Below are 21484 nucleotides of genomic sequence, written 5' to 3' on the forward strand. Positions count from 1 at the left end.
CAGTTAACTCCCCTAGGTTATAAGTCCTCACTCACCAGTAAAAGTGGTGGATTACCATTGGGCTTGACCAGAGTACCAGGATTTTTTGGTGTGGACATATTTAAAATGACTGTCTCATGAATGAAATTTTACACAAATAAGCATTTGTTTGTAAGCCAGAGCAGGTGACTCTAATTTGCGGAAAGCATGGTTAGTTATCCGACTCTGACACCATGTTTGAATGTTAAATGAGGAGACAGAGGCATTGATGCGAGTAACCAGTCTTGTTCAGTACATCACAACCCATCCGGGTATCTCAAGCACCCCGGTAAAACACAAGAGTTGCAGTAATGAACATTTATGTGTGCCATAAATGTGCCATTTTACACCCATAACAAAGTTGACGGCAGGTGTAGTCCTCTTCTCTGGAGCACTGCTGTGATTGGCGATGGCTGATCTTGTAGATCCGGGTCACCAACTTCACGTAGCCCCCCCAGAAGAAAGGCACACGGACACCCACACTTCAGGACTCGGTTTTTATCTGCAGTAAAATATATCAAACATTGATGACAGGCATTGACAGGAGGGTCACAGCCACACCCTCACTGCTCTCAAAATATCTATCTCAGACTCAGGAGCGGGCAAACCATCTTCCCAAACAGGGGAGAAGCACTCAAAACCCACTAGTTGTTCTTTCAAAGAAAATTATACAAAAATGGTCCGAAGACCTCTCGTATTGCCAACCTTACTACAATGGCAACAAATATTCTTATGGATTCAGCAACGCATAATGAAAGGAAACTTTATTTATATCACCCCTTTTCCTGAAGTGAATGGTTTCACCCACTACTCTACCCCCAAACTGCGCGTTCTTTGATATCTACATTGCGCGCGAGGTTTATGGAAACTCAACATTTACGATTTGTCACATTTACAAACTGATATTTAGTATTTTTTTTGTGCAAAATACGTGGGGCTCTAACAGACCTATTTGAAGGGACATTAATCATTGGAATGAAGAGCTAGTATTTAAACAAATTCTAAACGTTTAATTGACATGTCACTTTCACTTCCCCCGTAAATAAAAGGTACATTCACATGTGGTTTCTCATAATTCAATAGCGCTCAATAATACAATACTTCTAGAGAACTTGCAAATGCTTCACCTTGAAATAATAAGTTAATATGTTTATCGAGTCGTTATTAAATGGTTTAGGAAAAAGCCATCATTTACAGCGGGCAATTTAGCGAAATGAGGAATGACGAATTGTGGAATGAGGAAGAGAGACAGGAGTTGACAATTCTGTACCATTTGCGTGGACCATTCTGTTTCGCAGGACTCGAGTAGACAGATGATGATCTCGAAGAAGTCAGACAAGTCTCCCGCTGAAACGTAAGTTACAATTTGATCTATTACAGATATAAAGTTAAATGCAGGTGTCACAGTTGCCTTTGATGCTTATCATCACGTTTTGGATTCACCTGTTACTCACATGCTCTCTATGCACAATTCAATATATGACATTAGCTATCTCTTTGCCGTCTCTAAACTTGTTTGACTTTATCTGTATTTTTCCAAGTCAATCGTATTGAAATTTGTGATCAATTTTGGATTGTGTTCATACATTTCCCTTTTTGGTGATACATTTATTTTTATTCCTTGACATCACAGAGGAAATGAGAGTAAATCATGTGAGTGTGGCATGATGCGGTGGCAGACTTGAAGCTGTGCCTGTGTGCATTTTTAGACTTGATTTTCCCTAACAAAACATTTAACAACCCCTACTGAAATGTCCATTAATTATAATCCACATAATAATTCACATTTCCTGTTGCTGCAAGATTATTTTCCTGCTGTAGCAAACTGGCTCAAATTAAGATCCTACATCTGTATGAGTGCCCGGCAGCTGGTCCTGAGGCAGAGAGCAGAGCTGCTGCGTGCCCTGTGCTGTGGTGGCTCTTCTGAGGGTCTGGAGAGTGTATTGGACCTACTCCTGTCCTGGGGCATGCTGTTCTGGGAGGACTACCAGAATGTACTGGTACCATGCCGTGGTCTGTGTGCCAACACAAGGGTGCTACTAGATCTGGTGTACACCAAGGGAGATGAGACCTGTCGACTGCTCCTGGCTGCTTTCAAACAGGTAAGATATGTAGGCACAGCTCTTCACAGGTGATGCCGTTCTAAAGGATGTATGAGCATGTTTTGAACAGACTCATTACTGATGTACAGTGGGGAGAACAAGTATTTGATACACTGCCGATTTTGCAGGTTTTCCTACTTACAAAGCATGTAGAGGTCTGTAATTTTTATCATAGGTACACTTCAACTGTGAGAGACGGAATCTAAAACAAAAATCCAGGAAATCACATTGTATGATTTTTAAGTAATTAATTTGCATTTTATTGCAAGACATAAGTATTTGATCACCTACCAACCAGGAACAATTCCGGCTCTCACAGACCTGTTAGTTTTTCTTTAAGAAGCCCTCCTGTTCTCCACTCATTACCTGTATTAACTGCACCTGTTTGAACTCGTTACCTGTATAAAAGACACCTGTCCACACACTCAATCAAACAGACTCCAACCTCTCCACAATGGCCAAGACCAGAGAGCTGTGTAAGGACATCAGGGCTAGAATTGTAGACCTGCACAAGGCTGGGATGGGCTACAGGACAATAGGCAAGCAGCTTGGTGAGAAGGCAACAACTGTTAGAAAATGGAAGAAGTTCAAGATGACGGTCAATCACCCTCAGTCTGGGGCTCCATGCAAGATCTCACCTTGTGGGGCATCAATGATCATGAGGAAGGTGAGGGATCAGCCCAGAACTACACGGCAGGACCTGGTCAATGACCTGAAGAGAGCTGGGACCACAGTCTCAGAAAACCATTAGTAACACACTACGCCGTCATGGATTAAAATCCTGCAGCACACGCAAGGTACCCCTGCTGAAGTTTGCCGTCTGAAGTTTGCCAATGACCATCTGGATGATCCAGAGGAGGAATGGGAGAAGGTCATGTGAGAAGGAGCATTTTGGTCTAAACTCCTCCAAACACTCACCATGTTTGGAGGAAGAAGAAGGATGAGTACAACCTCAAGAACACCATCCCAACGGTGAAGCATGGAGGTGGAAATCTTGGCCAACAACCTCCTTCCCTCAGTAAGAGCATTGAAGATGGGTCGTGGCTGGGTCTTCCACCATGACAATGACCCGAAACACACAGCCAGGGCAACTAAGGAGTGGCTCCATAAGAAGCATCTCAAGGTTCTGGAGTGGCCTAGCCAGTCTCCAGATCTGAACCCAATAGAAAATCTTTGGAGGGAGCTGAAGATTCTGGTCTAATCTGGTCTTGGTCCGTATTGCCCAGCGACAGCCCCGAAACCTGAAGGATCTGGAGAAGGTCTGTATGGAGGAGTGGGCCAAAATCCCTGCTGGTCAAGAACTACAGGAAACGTATGATGTCTTTAATTGCAAACAAAGGTTTCTGTACCAAATATTAAGTAATGCTTTTCTGATGTATCAAATACTTATGTCATGCAATATAATAAAAATGAATTACTTAAAAATCATACAATGTGATTTTCTGGATTTTTGTTTTAGATTCCGTCTCTCACAGTTGACGTGTACCTATGATAAAAATTACAGACCTTTACATGCTTTGTAAGTAGGAAACACAACATTTCGCAGGTTATCAAATACTTGTTCTCCCCACTGTATGTACAAAACATTAGGAACACCTTCTCAATAGGAACACCTATTGAGTTGCACCCCCTTTTCCCCTCAGAACAGCATCAATTTGTCGGGGTATGGACTCTACAAGGTACCAAAAGCGTTCCACAGGGATGCTGGCCCATGTTGACTCCAATGCTTCCCACAGTTGTGTGAAGTTGGCTAGATGTCTTTTGGGTGGTGGACCATTCTTGATACAGACAGGAAACTGTTGAGCGTGAAAAGCAGCATTGCAGTTCTTTGCACACTCAAACCGGTGCGCCTGGCACCTACTACCCTGTTCAAAGGCACTTAACTTTTTTCTTGCCCATTCACCCTCTGAATGGCACACACATACCCAATCCATGTCTCAATTGTCTCCAAGGCTTAAAAATAATTATTTAACCTGTCTCCTCCCCTTCATCTACACTGATTGAAGTGAATTTAATAAGGGATCATAGCTTTCACATGGATTCACCTGTCATGGAAAAAGCAGGTGTTCCTAACGTATCGGCTTAGTAAAAAGCCACTAGGCAACAATGTTGAGCATTACAAATCAGTTGCCATGTCCCAAAGATACAGATCATTACATAGATACAGATCATTACAAAGATACAGATCATTACATAGATACAGATCATTACATAGATACAGATCATTACAAAGATACAGGTCATTACATAGATACAGGTCATTACATAGATACAGATCATTACAAAGATACAGATCATTACATAGATTGTAACTATTCGTCATTACATTCGATCCTCATGCCTTTTGCACACATTGTACATTGTATATAGACTCCCCTTTGTTTTCTACTGTGTTATTGACTTGAATTTGTTTATTCCAGATCTGTTTGTCTGCTCACATAGATAGGTCAGTTGTAAATGAGAACTTGTTCTCATTACATAAAGGTGAAATAAAAAAAATAAAATAAAAAAGATACAGATCATTACATAGATAAAGATCATTAAAGATACAGATCATTACATAGATACAAATCATTACATAGATACAGATCATTGAAGATACAGATCATTACATAGATACAAATCATTACATAGATACAGATCATTACATTTTTATTTAATTGTATTGCTTTCAACCAGGTCCTCCCTGAGGCCCAAAGAGCTGGCCTCTCTTTTGGAAACTGTTGTACTGCCGATCTAGAAAATATAAGAGATGATACAAAAGAACTACATGGTACAGCTATCCAGACCCTCCAGACAGACAGGCCTGATCTGGTGAGGAGGCTAAGGGACCATATTGAAGGAGCTCTGGAGGTCCTGCTGCATACGGGCAGCTTTACACCATCTGATTGCGATGAAGTGCAGCTACCTGTGTACACCCCCTCACAACAGGTAACCAACCACACCCTGAGACCAGTATAACAGCTTTATTTATATCTACATTTCTGGTATGATGTAGAGTACTATGATATTACACAACTTCCCTGTCCCGGAAATTAAGTTCCAGTTTGCACATCTTTGAATCCAAACAGGTCATGCTGTTCTTTGACTTTTTTTGTAAGTAGACATGTTATTTAGGTTCAGATAGTAGGGGTGAATGTGAATTAATTGACTTCTTTGTCATGTAGACAAGGCGTCTACTGGACCAGGTCAGATCAAAGGGGGAGTCTGCAGCAAAGGTCCTACTGCAATACTTTCAGCAAACAGAGGACCATCCCTCACCATCTAACCAAGAGGCTCCTCCCAAAGGTACTGTATTATATCACAAAGCACTAAAAGTCACACAGCTACTTGCAAGTCATTTGCATACAGCACTAACACATAGGTGTTACACTAATACATCTTAGATATTATTTTGTTTGCTATGATGTCCTGTGTATTTCAAACATTCTTATTATTTGTGTGCTGCTGCAGAGTGCTTGTCCTATCAGAAGAAGCTGCGCAGCACTGTGTCGGCCCAGTCACATTTCCTCAGAACGTATGGAGGAACCAGCAGTCTGTCTCTAGAAGACATCTACACAGAGGGTCAGCTGGAGCTTGCCCAGGGTGGCAGTGAGGCCCAGCCCCAGACTGGTGCTCTGGGGCTGGAGGACGTGGTGGGCCTGGTGGGCACCCTGAACCAGGAGGCTGACACTGTGCTAGTCTCTGGGGATGCAGGCAGTGGGAAGAGCACCCTTCTCCAGAGGCTGCACCTCCTCTGGGCCAGGGGGGTGGCTCTACATGATTTCTTCCTCCTCTTCTCCTTCAGCTGCCGCAGGCTGAGCTCGGAACAGAGGGAGCTGTCTCTCAGAGAGCTGCTGTTTCTGCACTGCTGCTGGCCGGACGGGGACCAGGACCGAATCTTTCAGTTCATCCTGGACCATCCGCACCTCATCCTCTTCACCTTCGACGGCCTGGACGAGCTCATGCAGAGCTTCTCAGACTCAGAGCAGAGGCACTGCTGCCCCACCCAGTGTGCCCCAGTCCCCACCCTGCTCTTCAACTTGCTGCAGGGATCCCTCATGAAGGGGGTGAGGAAGGTATGTTTTATGTATACGGCTAAATGAGATGTGTAGGATTTTTATGTGCAATGTATGTATTGTGTATGTGTCAACTGGGTAATGTATTGTGTTTATTTTGTATAAAGCAGTTCCTGTATAGAGACAATTTTCCCCTCAGGGACAATAAAGTTTATCCTCATCCTAAGGTGGTGACCAGCCGGCCAGAGGCAGTGGGTCCCACCCTGAAGCGGTACCTTCGCAAGGAAGTCCTCTTGAAAGGCTTCTCGCCCGGCGGAATCGACTGCTTCGTGAGGAAGTATCATCGCGACCCGACGGTGGCCACCAGGGTCCTGGAGTGTCTACGAAGCAACACAGCTCTACTGGGCCTGTGTCACATCCCGGTTTTCTGCTGGATTGTGTCCAAGTGTTATAAGGAGCTGCTGGGCTGTGGAGAGGGAGAGGGCAGTCCCAAGACCATCACAGATGTTTACCTCATGATCCTGCAGCATTTCTTCCAGCGCCGGGCCTCTCAGAGGAACACGATGGGGATAGGATGGGTGCAGGAGCACCAGGATACTGCCCTGCATCTGGGGCAGCTAGCCATGGAGGGCCTGGGGGCCTCTTGTTACATCTTCACAGGCACAGAGCTACAGAAGTGTGGGGTGACCGAGGAAGATATCTGCATGGGGTTCCTCATCCGTAGTAAAGACCTCTCCTCCTCCACTAACTGCAAACACTACGAGTTCCTGCACATTACCATGCAGTGCTTCTTTGCTGCTCTCTACATTGTCCTGAACAATAACTCGGACCGCTCCACCATCCCTAAGCTCTTTCAGCCGCAGAACAGGCAGCAACAGCCTGGCTTTCACAGGGCGTGTCTGGGGCACTGCTTGACCCAACAAGAAGGGGCCTTGAAGGAGGCCAATAAGGCAGCAGAGACACCCAACCTCCAGATAACAGCCACTTTTGTGTCTGGGCTCTTGGCTCAGCGCCACCGTAGCCTGCTGCTTCTCTCCTGCCCTGGGCCCACTCTGGACAGGAAGTCCAAGCAGGTGGTGACGTGCCTGTCCAAAGGCATGCAGAAGCACTTTAAATCCATCCCTCGGCCCGTGGAGGGGGAGAAGAAGAGCATGCACGCCATGCCGGGCTTCGTGTGGCTCATCAAGTGCATCCATGAGATGCAGGACAGCAGGATCGCCAGAGACGCTATGGCTAAGCTAGAGGTGGAACACCTGAAGCTGACCTATTGTAACATAGGCCCTGGGGAGTGTACTGCACTGGCCTACGTGCTCCAGCACCTTAGGAACCCTGTGGGGCTTCAGCTAGACTACAACTATGTAGGAGATGTTGGTGTGGAGCAGCTGCTGCCTTGCCTGCATGTCTGCCACTCTGTATAGTAAGTGGGGATAGCTTTACCATGCTATTTACTATGGCACTCACTATGGGATTAACACAACACGCAGGACACTAAACTAAAGCCTAATAATAAGACTATTTTTTATTTCACTCCCTCAGCCTGAGACACAATAACATATCAGATGAGGGAATTCGTAAATTGATTGAAAAAGGCATCCAGTGTGAGCGCTTTCAGAAGATTGCGTGAGTATGGCCAGATCTATTTTCCACTGTCAGGTGACCTATAGCTAGGCTATGCTATGGCTATGTCAAATATGCAGATGTAAAAAAGATAACTGATGAGGTTATTGCCTTTAATGATCTGGATTAATGTCTCTGAAAGGCTCTTCAACAACAAGCTAACTGATGCCTGCACAGAGTGCTTCGCTCACCTCCTGAAGATGAAACAGAATTTTCTCTCTCTAAGGTGAGGATATTTTTCAACTCTCACCATATAAGATACTGTACAATGTTACCTCACACAGCAATCGCTAATACCATATTCAATCGAACACTTTCTCTGACTTTGCATTGCAGGCTGGGAAACAATAACATCACAGCAGCAGGGGCAGGGCAACTGGCGGAGGGACTGAGGTTCAATCGGTCACTACAGTTCTTGGGGTAGGAAGCAGACTATCTCTCTGAGAATTACAAAGTTGTTTTTATGCCTATCACAATGCTGTAATAATATATCTGGTTGACCGTTTTAATCCTCTCTCTGTTTTTTAGGCTTTGGGGAAATAAAATAGGTGATAAAGGTGCAGAGGCCATTGCCAATGCTCTCAAAGACAGCCAAACCTTGGTGTGGCTCAGGTAATGTTAGACTAATGATAGGTTGAAACATGAACACTACTAACACATCCATACTATCATGGGCAACTATATGTCCAGACAGCCCTGATATCATTAAAATACTTCCACATAGGAATAAATCTTACTGTCAGATGTATGTTTCATGGCAGCCTGGTAGACAATGGTGTTGGCAATGCAGGAGCATGTGCTCTTGCCCCACTCATCAAGAACAGTACGCTAGAGGAGCTGTGGTGAGTATATTGATAGCACATCCTGAATACTGAAAAAGACTTTGCAGCTACTCACATTCCGTTTTGCCTCAACTGACATTTTGATAGTTGTGGTTGTGCTATACATTGGTGATTGTGCTAAACACATCTTTCACTCTGCTCTCTCGTGCCCTCCACAGGTTAACCAAAAACTGCATCACAAGAACAGGTGTGGAGTGTCTAATACTGGCTCTTGAAAGCAACACTAGTGTGAAGGCAGTGTGGTATGTTAACATAATGCTTTGATCATTTAGACAGCTATATACTGGCTGAGAAATGTAATTTACAAAGTGTCATGTCCTATACATACAGTACAGTATGCTGTAGTCTCCTATGCCTCCCCATACCTCCCCATACATGTGAAGATTGGATCTTTAATCACTTAAGAAGGTCTCTAATCCAAATACTGTAAATTAGAGTTAAGTGAATAATTGTTTTCTTTCTAGGTTGAAAGGTAATGAGCTCAGCCCAGAAGAGGTGGAGGAGATGACACAGCGGGAACCCAGGTTTACATTCTGATGATGCCAAGTGCGGGTCAACTATACTGGAGTATTATTGTTTACAGCCATGTGTTTGTCTGTTTGTAATTTATGTAACTTCTTCAGTAGCATTTCCCTTAAAATGGTAGTTGTGTTATTTATAGGTTATTATATGTTTTTACGTACATTATGGATCATGTTGGATGTAATGTTCTCTATGATGTAAACAGTGTGGGCAAGCTTGTTTTATCCATTCACAATAAGTAGCAACCTCTGACCTGCTCTGCTACTACAGGCAGCTTGTTTTATCCATTCACAATAAGTAGCAACCTCTGACCTGCTCTGCTACTACAGGCAGCTTGTTTGGTAGCATTCTTTTCATATTAGTCATATTAGTCATTGTGATAAGGAACTGGTCTGACACTTGTTTTATGTAAGCACCGTTGGGTGTGAGACTATTGTTTCTGGCTAATTATCAAATAACAGTCAGGTATTTGAACTGGTACATCAGCATTCTTATGTACCCTACCCTATTGTACACTGCCTGACTGGAAGTGCCAGTATGTTTGATAACATGGGTTGATTCAGTGGTAACATGACTCTTATTTTATCAGTGAATCACTAACAGTGATTAAATTAGTCCTATTGTGTCAGTGCTCTATGGTGGGGATAGAACGACTTGTTACATTATGTCACCTTGCCTACTGAGAAATGTTAATGTAGGTTATAACATTTTTAAAATGCACTATGCAGAAATCTCTCCGCCGTTTTCTGGTTCGGAAAAATCGAATAGTTCGCTTAATTTCAGTTTATGTGACAACAAGCAAGTATAGTGTAGAGAATACCAAAAAGTTACAAATTGCAGCTTTAATTTGAAGTAAAACAGTAATTCAGTGTACTATTAATGAAAAATAATTTCTCCAAAATATAATATGAAGAATTCACATGCTGCTTTTATCAATATTTGCACATCATTCTGCACTCATAACAAGTAATTTGCATGTCAACACACACACATGCCTGGTTTGAATTACATGAATCTGTCTACACTATACAAGTCACAGTGTAGAAGATCCCAGACCTATCAACAGCACTGTTAATGTGGGAGGCAATTAATTATGTATATAAACCCTGCACTGCTGATGGTTTGTATTGGCCATTGAGAGGCTTTGAAGTAGACGTTGACCAATTATGATTTTTCAACGCCGATACCGATTGTTGGAGGACCAAAAAAAAGCCGATACCGATTAATTAATATATATATATATATATTTGTAATAATGACAATTACAACATTACTGAATGAACAATGAACACTTTTATTTTAACTTAATATAATACATAAATCAAATCAATTTAGTCTCAAATAAATAATGAAACATGTTCAATTTGATTTAAATAATGCAAAAAACAAAGTGTTGGAGAAGAAAGTAAAAGTGCAATATGTGCCATGTAAAAAAGCTAAAGTTTTAAGTTCCTTGCTCAGAACATGAGAACATGAAAGCCGGTAGTTCCTTTCAACATGAGTCTTCAATATTCCCAATTGAGAAGTTTTAGGTTGTAGTTATAGGAATTATGATGTGTCAACTATTTCTCTCTATACCATTTGTATTTCATATACCTTTGACTATTGGATGTTCTTATAGGCACTTTAGTATTGCCATCCTAATCTCGGGAGTTAATAGGCTTGAAGACATAAACAGCGCTGTGCTTCAGGCTTTGCTAAGAGCTGCTGGCAAACGCAGTAAAGTGCTGTTTGAATGAATGCTTACAAGCCTGCTGCTGCCTACTACCGCTCAGACTGCTCTATCAAATATCAAATCCTAGACTTAATTATAATATAATAAACACAGAAATACGAGCCTTTGGTCATTAATATGGTCAAATCCCGAAACTCATTTCGAAAACAAAACATTTATTCTTTCAGTGAAATACGGAACCGTTCTGTATTTCTTCAGAACGGGTGGCAACCCTAAGTTTAAATATTGCTGTTACATTGCACAACTTTCAATGTTATGTCATAATTATGTTCAATTCTGGCAAATTAATTACGGTCTTTGTTAGAAGGAAATGGTCTTCACACATTTCGGAAGGAGCTAGGCGGCCCAAATTGCTGCAAACTGTCCGGGGGCTGCATTTATTGTAGCTGAAAATGTTAACAAAGCATTGAGAACAATGCTACCTATATTTTATCAGCATATTGATTGCACGACACGTAGGTAAAATACTCTTTTTTTTAATATATATTTAAAAAAAAGTTGATTTAAAAACAAATCCATACAGGAAGTACATGTGGGAACACAAGTATATAAAAATAATATACAAAGAACAATTGGGCTAGGGGGTACAATATAACCTTACACACATACAGTACATACACTTATAATTCTAACAGCTTTTGTGTCAGTACAGTATTTAATTGTCTTAAAATATAGTTCAATTTATTTTTGTAAGGTAAGAAAATGTGGTGTTTTGTTTGTAAATTTACATTTGTGCATATGAAATTTTACCAAAAGTATAATGAAATGAATTACATAAAATTGTTTCAGCTTATTTCTATCATAGGTAAAGAATTCAAGCAGTACATCTCTCCACAATAGTGTAAAATCTTCATAAATGTGTTCAATTATAAATCTACTGATGTCTTGCCACATTTTCCTTACATGAATACAATGCCAAAGATGCAACACCATTTCTGGGTGGTCATTACAAAAGGTACAATTTGAGTTTATGTTTTCCATAAACTTCTTCATATAGTGGTTGGCAGGATAATATTTATAAACAATTTTAAAGGAAACTTCCTTAGTTTTGTTAACAAGTAGGTATGTGTATGGCAACATCCAAACTTTTTTCCAACAGATATTATCAATAAATCCATTCCAATAAGGCATGACATAAGGTATAGATAGATACAACATCCTGCTGAAACAAGGTTCGTATCACTCTGTTGTTGAATGGACCAAAAGAAAAACAAATCTATCCTACTGATGAGTGAACAGGCTCTGAGGGTCAGGTCTTAACACGTTCCTGAATAATAAAGCAACACCTGAGGGAATGGCATCTAAAACAATTGCAAAATCTTTAGGTGCTAAGAAGACCTTGATGAAAAGATAGTGTGTCAAATAGGCAAATGAGAAAGTCAAAACAAATTCATACAAAGCAAGACTACACAAAATCTTGTAAAGTGATAAGAATTCCTTCTAACTAAGTAAAAAACCCTCTGCATTTACCATTTGGCTCTCCAATCTCCTTGCTTATTTTACCATCAAGATATAAAGATAGAATGCCATATGTTAGCCTAGAGATACCTTCAGCCTTGGTTATTAGGACTCTTCCTTTAAAAGACAAGTCCCTCTGTAGCCATTGATTTAGCTTCTTCTGTTTTTTTAATAAGATGGTTAAAATTTAGTAAGCCTCTAGACTTCTGATCCTTATTAATGGTTATGCCTAAATATGTAAGTTCTTCTTTCACTGGAATACCATAATATGAAGGTGTCACACAATCTTTGACAGCTATGAGTTCACATTTATTAATGTTAAGATATAGACCAGACGCTTTGGAAAAGGATTGTATCACATTGATTGATATGGGAATTTGGTTAGCGTTTTTCAGAAAAAGTGTAGTATCGTTTATTTACCAGCTATGGAAATGCCTTGTACAGGACTATTATTTAAAGAAGTTGGGTGATTAATAAAAAACAGATACGGAGAGATAGGACAACCTTGCCTAATTCCTCTCTTTAACCCAAATCTAGGTGAGGTGCCATATTTCAATTTGATAGAGCTGTTACCATTTGTAGAGTCTTAATAGCCTTACAGAACAAATCCCCTAAGCCAAATTTCTCAAGGGAGTGGAAGAGGAACTGATGCTCTACTGTGTCAAATGCTTTGTAAAAATAAAAATAAAATTTGTAGTGAAATTTCTCAAGTCCAAAGAAATAGGGTAAATTCTGTTCTCCCTCTGTTCTCCCTCCTGCTTTTAATCTATACATATTATCAATTTTATTTAATCTATATATATATTATCCAGTTTATTTAATCTATATATATTATCCAGTTTATTTTGTTACTCAGTCAGTATCATATTCTCCTCCCCGAGAGGCCGACTGGGGACCTCTGAGAAAGGGAAGTTATCTTAATGATCACCTTTTCCTCCTCAGCTCTTCTCTTCTTCAAGATTACTACCATGTATTTGGACACTTCAAATGTAAAGAGCTCCCATTTCTTGACATAAGATTTTTCTTCACAAGCCCTTTCCCAAACATGTGAGAGCAGATCTTTAACCTCAAACTTAACCATGTCATTATTTAATAATGAGCTATTTAGCTTCCAGTAGGATGCTCTACCAACGTTAGTGTCAGGGGTAAATATTTTGATATGAATGTAAATGGCCCTATGGTCTGTGAGGGGAGTCGTACAAATATTTGTAGTAACACACTCACTATCGATACATTTGGAAAAAAGCCAAAAATCTATTCTGGACTCCCTGGAACCTGTTTTGTTACTCCAAGTGAACAATATGTCGGCCGGAAACCTTTCTCTCCATATATCAGTAAGATCAAACTTTTCCATAAAAGTATTAAACCCAAATTCTGACTAGTTGTCGTACCTGTGGGCCATATATCAGATGAATTATCTATAGTAATGTTAAAGTCCCCTTCTATCAATAATAATCAAATTGGAAATTTAGAAAACCGATGAAGTATATGTTTCTCTATAGATTCAAGCAACTCATCATTCTCATGTTTGGTGTTGTACCTGTAGAAGTTTACAGTAATGAGCGTAATGTCATTGTAACTGATCACAAGACAAATAAAGTGACCAAAGGGGTCACATTCCGAGTGTAGAATATTACCACCAAAGTTATTTTTCATTGTAGTGACACCAGCAGAGCGTTCAGATCCATGGGAAAGCCAAATATCGTTGCCCCACTGTGACCTTCAGAAGTTGGCAGCAGAAAGAGAGTGAGACTCATGAAAAAAGAAAAAATTGGTTCAAAATTGTTTAGCAAATAAAAATAAGGCCTTGCGCTTCACATTGTTTCGTAACCCCCTAGCATTAAGAGAAACTAAAGACAAAACAACAAAGATTATATAGAAGTATAAACTGTTGGATGAGTCAAAAACGTAGGAGCAGTGAACGTAAGCGATAAGGAACCATTTAGGTCAACTTAAAGTGAAAATAGCTTATACCATAAACTCTGAGTTAGTTGTTATCCGGCTTTTAAAATTCAACTCAACAGAAAATTATGTTCAAGACCAAACCAAGGGTTCTCTTTAGTAAGAGAGACTAAAAACCCTCTTTAGTGTAATCAGGAACTATTCTGAGAAATAAAATACAAAATAATAATTTAAATAAAAGGGTACCTACTCTTTTAAGTGGAAATTAAAGAATAGAATCAAAAATGTTTTTACATATACACGTCCCTAAGACCTTTTTCACTTGGAAATAAGTATTAATAACTAAATACAGCAATAACCGTGTAAAGTCAGAGCAGACCTGTATACACCTTTAAAACAGTATTTTAGTTGTTGTATGCATAACAAATAAATACAACTTTCAGTCTTCTTCTTAAGTTTGTAAACAAAATAGGCCTTCTGGTCTGGTCAGAACAAACTAATACATTGAGGTACCTGAGTATTCTGAAAAATAGTCACCTGATGCTTGTTAGGTAACATTAATCAGTACAAGGAATTTTATTTTTATTTTTTTATTTAACCTTTATTTAACTTGGCAAGTCAGTTCTCATTCTTATTTACAATGACGGCCTAGTAACAGTGGGTTAACTGCCTTGTTCAGGGGCAGAACTACAGATTTTTACCTTGTCAGCTCAGGGATTCGATCTAGAAACCTTTCGGTCTAACCACTAGGCTACCTGCCGCCCAAAAATGAGAATGAGAATACCATGGTTGAAACCGTCAATCTGTTCCTTCTGGTGAGATTCTAGGGAGGAATATCGATTCCCGAACCGTTGATGATGCCTCTTCCTCCGACGAAGTAAGCAGCCTTTCCCTCATTTAGAAACCTGTAGAATCAGCCTTTCCCTCATTTTGTGCTTTCTTGATCGTTGGCCACAACTTGTTCCTTCTTTCTATGTCCCCCGGGCTGAGATGATGGGCGAAACGCAGACCATGGCTCTGAAGTAAGGTGTTCTTCCTAGCAGCTTTCCAGACAGCATCCCTGTAGAATCTGTCAGTGAAGAGATACCAAGAACATTTTTTTTTTTACCCCTTGGTCTTAAATCATTATGCTGTTGCTTCTTGCCGAGGCGATGCACAACGTTGATGGCATCACCAACTTTGTTCTTCTCTGCAGGCATAACGTCTTGGCAGATGCGGATAGCCTCTCATCGCACATCCTCATTCTCCACCTCTGGCAAGCCGTAGAGTCTCAGGTTCCATCTTCTTGTGTATTGTTCCAGATCAGTGAGACGTCTATGGTAGACATTTTTATTATTTTTCACATCCTTCATTTCACCACATGCAAACTCCAGTCTTTTTCAAGCCTTCGATAACCATGGTGTTCGCGCCTACCATTTTCTCAATGGCGTCAGACCTGGAGTTGGTGAGTAAGGAGAGGGTAGCCACGATGTCAGAGTTCATGTTGGGTTTTTTGGAGGGTAGAGGTTTCGTCATCTTCAACAGCATTCGAAAGCACGAGATTATCCATAGGGCAAGCGTAGTTATGACAGTTGTCTATAAGCACATTTCTCTCTTATTGATTAGCAATAGAACGGCTAGCTTCTTCCTTTCTTTTTGTGTCACGACTTCGCATGGACATGCCGAAATAAATGATCCAATTATTATTCCAGTCACAGGAAAGTTCTTATTTCTTGAACAAATAAAAACAGTAATGGCCTCCCGAGTGGCGCAGTGGTTAAGGGCGCTGTACTGCAGCGTCAGCTGTGCCACCAGAGTCCCTGGGTTCTCGCCCAGGCTCTGTTATAACCGGCCGCGACTGGGAAGTCTGTGGGGCGACGCACAATTGGCCTAGCGTCGCAGTTGGCCGGTAGGGATATCCTTGTCTCATCGCGCACCAGTGACTTCTGTGGCCAGGTGCACGGTGTTTCCTCTGACACATTGGTGCGGCTGGCTTCCGGGTTGGATGCACGCTGTGTTAAGAAGCAGTGCGGCTTGGTTGGGTTGTGTATCGGAGGATTCGTCTCTCCCGAGCCCGTACGGGAGTTGTAGCGATGAGACAAGATAGTAGCTACTAAACAATTGGATACCATGAAATTGAGGAGAAAACGGGGTAAAATTTAAAGAATTTATTTATTTTTTTAAATTTATTTTTTATTAATTAGGGATAAAAAAAAGATTTAAAACAGTAATAGTAATGACTGTAAACTTGTTTTTTTCACAATCTTTCAGAAGTTTGGTGCGGGGCTTGGTAAAAAAGCGTCTGTTCAAGCCGTCATCTTGGCCTCTCAGGGCTAATACTCTCGACCACTGCTACTCTAACTTCCGCAATGCATACAAAGCCCTCCCCTGCCCTCCCTTTGGCAAATCCGACCACAATGCCATCTTGCTCGTCCCGGCTTATAGGCAGAAACTCAAACAGGATGTATCAGTGATGAGAACCATTCAACGCTGGTCTGACCAATCGGAAGCCACGCTCCAAGATTGTTTTGATCACGTGGACTGGAATATGTTCCGTTCAGCCTCAGAGAACAACATTGACCTTATACGCTGACTGTGCATTAGAGATGTCGTACCCACTGTGACTATTAAAACCTACCCTAACCTAGAAACCGTGGATGGATGGCGGCATTCGCTCAAAACTGAAAGCGCGATCCACCACACTGAACCATGGAAAGAAGTCTGGAAATATGGCTGAATATAAACAGTGTAGTTATTCCCTCTACAATGCAATCAAACAAGCAAAATGCCATACTGGGTCAAGATGGAGTCGCAATTCTAAGCTCAGACACAAGACGTATGTGGCAGGGTCTTCAGGAAAGCACGGACTACGAAAACAAAAACAGCCAAGTTGCGGATACCGACGTCACACTTCCAGACAAACTAAACACCTTCTTTGCCCGCTTTGAGGATAATACAGTTCCACCGTCGCGGCTCGCTAACAAAGACTGCGCCCCCCCTCTCCTTCTCAGTGGCTGACGTGAGTAAAATATTTAAACTTGTTAACCCCAAGGCTGCTGGCCCAGACGCCATCCCTAGTGGCATCCTCAGAGCATGCGCAGACCAGCTGGCTGGTGTGTTTATGGACATATTTAATCTCTCCCTATCCCAGTCTGCTGTCCCCACTTGCTTGAAGATGCCCACCATTGTTCTTGTACCCAAGAAAGTAAAGGTAACTGAACTAAGTGACTATCGCCCCGTAGAGCTCACTTCTGTCATCATGAAGTGCTTTGAGAGACTAGTCAAGGATCATATCACCTCTACCTTACCTGACACCCTAGACCCACTTCAGTTTGCATACCGCCCCAATAGGTCCACAGATGACGCAATCGCCATCACACTGCACACTGCCCTATCCCATCTGGACAAAAAAATTATACCTATGCATTCAACACCATAGTACCCTCCAAGTTCATCATCAAGCTGGAGGCCCTGGGTCTCAACCCCTCCCTGTGCAACTGGGTCCTGGACTTTCTGACGGGCCGCCCCCAGGTGGTGAAGTTAGGAAACAACATCTCCACTTCACTGACCCTCAACACTGGGGCCCCACAAGGGTGTGTGCTCAGCCCTCTCCTGTACTCCCTGTTCACCCATGACTGTGTGACCATGCACACCTCCAACTCAATCATCAAGTTTGCAGACAACACAACAGTAGTGGGCTTGATCACCAACAACGACAAGACAGCCTACAGGGAGGAGGTGAGGGCATTCGGAGTGTGGTGTCAGGAAAACAACCTCTAACTTAACATCAACAAAACAAAATAGATGATTGTGGACTTCAGGAAACAGCAGAGGGAGCAGCCCCCTATCCACATCGAAGGGACAGCAGTGGAGAAGGTGGAAAGTTTTAAGTTCCTGGGCATATATATCACAGACAAACTGAAATGGTCCACCCACACAGACAGTGTGATGAAGAAGGCGCAACAGCGCCTCTGAAGAAAGGCTGAAGAAATTTGGCTTGTCACCCAAAACCCTGATAAACTTCTATAGATGCACAATTGAGAGCATCCTGTCGGGCTGTATCACCACCTGGTATGGCAACTGCAACGCCCTCAACCGCAAGGCTCTCCTGAGGGTGGTGCGGTCTGCACAACGCATCACCGGGGGCAAACTACCTGCCCTCCATGACACCTACAGCACCCAATGTCACAGGAAGGCCAAAAAGATCATCAAGGACAACAACCACCCGAGCCACTGCCTGTTCACACAGCTATCATCCAGAAGGCGAGGTCAGTACAGGTGCATCAAAGCTGGGACAGAGAGACTGAGAAACAGCTTCTATCTCAAGGCCATCACACTGTTAAACAGCCATCGCTCATCCATATACTTATATGTACATATTCTCATTCACCACTCTAGATTTGTGTGTATTAGGTCTTTGTTGGGGATTTGTTAGATTACTTGTTAGATATTACTGCACTGTTGGAACTAGAAGCACAAGCATTTCGCTACACTCGTATTAACATCTGCTAACCATGTGTATGTGACCAATAAAATTTGATTTGATTTGATACGACTCTGTTTGCACTGAACGCAAGAGAAGTGATACAATTTCCCTAGTTAATATTGCCTGCTAACATGAATTTCTTTTAACTAAATATGCAGGTTTAAAAAAATATACTTTTGTGTATTGATTTTAAGAAAGGCGTTGATGTTTATGGTTCGGTACATTTGTGCAACGATTGTGCTTTTTTTGCGACTGTGCTTTTGTTAAATCATCACCCGTTTGGCAAAATTGAAGTAGGCAGTGATTCAATGAGAAATTAACAGGCACCGCATTAATTATATGCAACGCAGGACAAGCTAGGTAACCTAGTAATATTATCAACCATGTGTAGTTAACTAGTGATTATGTGAAGATTGATTGTTTTTTACAAGATAAGTTTAATGCTAGCTAGAAACTTACCTTGGCTCCTTCTTCTTCTTCGGTGGGGTTTATCGGTGATTGGCATCCAACCTTATGGTGCATTACCGCCACCTTCTGTACTGGAGTGTGGGCCAGAGACAGGGAGAAACTAAATCTTACCTGCCAGCCCCTTTGCTCTTAAAGAAGGTTACAAAATATTTGAAACTATATCTAATACTTTCTACTCAATATACTCTTTAAACTAATTTCCTGTATCCCCTTATCTCTCATACTAGTTCTCATCCTCTCTCTTTCCCTCCAATAATGTCCACACTGTATCAATACATGCTCCACTGTCTCTGTTTCCTGGCATTACTCACATTTTCCTGTTGGATGCTTTCCTATCACATGTAAAGTCTTATTCAACTGGCTGTGGCCCACCCTTAATCTTGTAAATATAGCACTCCCCAGAAGGAGCAGTCTTCCATAGGAATGTAGAATTCTACAGTACTTTAATTAAATGTTTCAAGGACAAAATTACATATATTTAAGTATTTTGTTCTTGTAGTGGTGACAGTATTATTAGTAATCTCTAAGGTGATACTTTAAGGAAATGTTTTTTTACATTTTTTTAATTTTTAATTTTTGTGTTTAGCTCACAATATAATTTACACGTATGCATGAAGGTGATTGTAATAAAATAAATGTGGCGAAAACTAATGTAGTTCACAATGGTGGGGGAGTACCAAGATCAGGCCAAGATTTTTCTTTTATCTTTATTTTTAAAATATTTTTAAAAATATTTTTTTTCTTGCAGAAAAAACAGTATACATACAAGAAGTATACAAACAGACAATGATAACATATGCTAGGGGGTACAACAAATTACAAATTATGCAAAGACCTTAAAAGATGCACACATATTGATTGTTTTAACACCTTTCTTATTAGGAGAATGTAGAATTGTCTTAATGTACTGCTGGAATTCCTTATAGATAACACGGAAGATTGTTTTTTTATTCGTGAATTTACATTTATTAATATGAGATTTTCCCATTAGTTCAATTAGATTGATGAGATAAAATTGTTTTTCTTTATCCTTATTATAGTTAAGGAAACCAAGCAGCATATTCTCCCATAAAAAAACAAAAGTCATCAAGAATATTAACAGTTATATAACTTTGAATACCTTTCCATAATTTCTTTACATGTAGACAACGCCAAAATAAATGCAAAACTGTTTTTGGATGCTCAACACAAAAAGTACAGTTGATGTTAATGTCTTTTTTGAGTTTCTTCAGGTAATGATTTGTAGGGTAATACTTATGGATCATTCTGAAAGAGACCTCTTTGACCTCTTTAACAAGCAGGTATTTGTGTAGTAATAACCAGACTTGTTTCCAACAGATATTGTTGACAAATGTATTCCAGTAAGTTGTGACATAAGGAATGGATACAATATCCCTTTGAAATTAAGCACTGTTGTTCTGAGGGAGTAAGCAGAAACAAATGTTTCATATTGGAGAGTCAACTGGATTAAGCAAGGGTAGGTCAAGGTGAGGTCTAGTTACACCTTTAAACAACATGAGAGTTCCAGATGGAATTGCATCAAAGACTATGGCGAACTCTATGTGTAACAGAGATATTGTAAACGTTGCCGGTGATGTCTGGTGAGGACCTGCCTTACAACAGGCCTACAAGCCCTCAGTCCAGTCTCTCTCAGCCTATTGCGGACAGTCTGAGCACTGATGGAGGGATTGTGCGTTCCTGGTATAACTCGGGCAGTTGTTGTTGCCTTCCTGTACCTGTCCCGCAGGTGTGATGTTCTGATGTGCCGATCCTGTGCAGGTGTTATTACACGTGGTCTTTCACTGCGAGGACGATCAGCTGCCTGTCCTGTCTCCCTGTATCGCTGTCTTAGGCGTCTCACAGTACCGATATTGCAATTTATTGCCCTGGCCACATCAGCAGTCTTCATGCCTCCTTGCAGCATGCCTAAGGCACGTTCATGCAGATGAGCAGGGACCCTGGGCATCATTATTTTCATGTTTCAGAGTCAGTAGAAAGGCCTCTTTAGTGTCCTAACTTTTCATAGCTGTGACCTTAATTGCCTACCGTTTGTAAGCTGTTAGTGTCTTAAATACGTTCCACAGGTGCATGTTCATTAATTATTTATGGTTCATTGAACAAACATGGGAAACAGTGTTTAAACCCTTTACAAATGAAGATCTGTGAAGTTATTTGGATTTTTACAAATTATCTTTGAAAGACAGGGTCCTGAAAAAGGGACGTTTCTTTTTTTGCTGAGTATATGTTACTTTTTCCTTGACTGGAATATTGCTTATAGATCAGGCCAAGATGGAGGCACGATGGCTTCAACACAGCGTCCCCTATAAGTCATCTAGTGTACAGGGTCTACCAGTGTT

At 41.1% G+C, this 21484-nt stretch overlaps 1 protein-coding gene across 3 annotated transcripts; it reads left to right on the plus strand.

Annotated features, from left to right (window-relative positions):
- Positions 1–853: 853 nt before the first annotated feature.
- Positions 854–10306, plus strand: nod2 (nucleotide-binding oligomerization domain containing 2). Of its 3 annotated transcripts, XM_024407727.2 has the most exons (14): positions 854–1067; positions 1317–1372; positions 1822–2120; positions 4800–5051; positions 5288–5408; positions 5574–6178; positions 6346–7535; positions 7655–7738; positions 7878–7961; positions 8072–8155; positions 8264–8347; positions 8497–8577; positions 8736–8819; positions 9042–10306. In XM_024407727.2, the coding sequence occupies exons 3-14, from the start codon at positions 1872–1874 to the stop codon at positions 9112–9114; spliced, it is 2991 nt and encodes a 996-aa protein (XP_024263495.1). In that variant the 5' UTR covers positions 854–1067; positions 1317–1372; positions 1822–1871; the 3' UTR covers positions 9115–10306. The 3 variants fall into 3 exon arrangements, with proteins under 3 accessions (XP_024263495.1, XP_024263494.1, XP_024263493.1); XM_024407726.2 differs by having other exon boundaries at positions 1317–2120; XM_024407725.2 differs by having other exon boundaries at positions 854–2120.
- The last annotated feature ends 11178 nt before the right edge of the window (positions 10307–21484 follow it).

This window comes from Oncorhynchus tshawytscha, linkage group LG04, assembly GCF_018296145.1.
Source record: "Oncorhynchus tshawytscha isolate Ot180627B linkage group LG04, Otsh_v2.0, whole genome shotgun sequence".
NCBI lineage: Eukaryota > Metazoa > Chordata > Actinopteri > Salmoniformes > Salmonidae > Oncorhynchus > Oncorhynchus tshawytscha.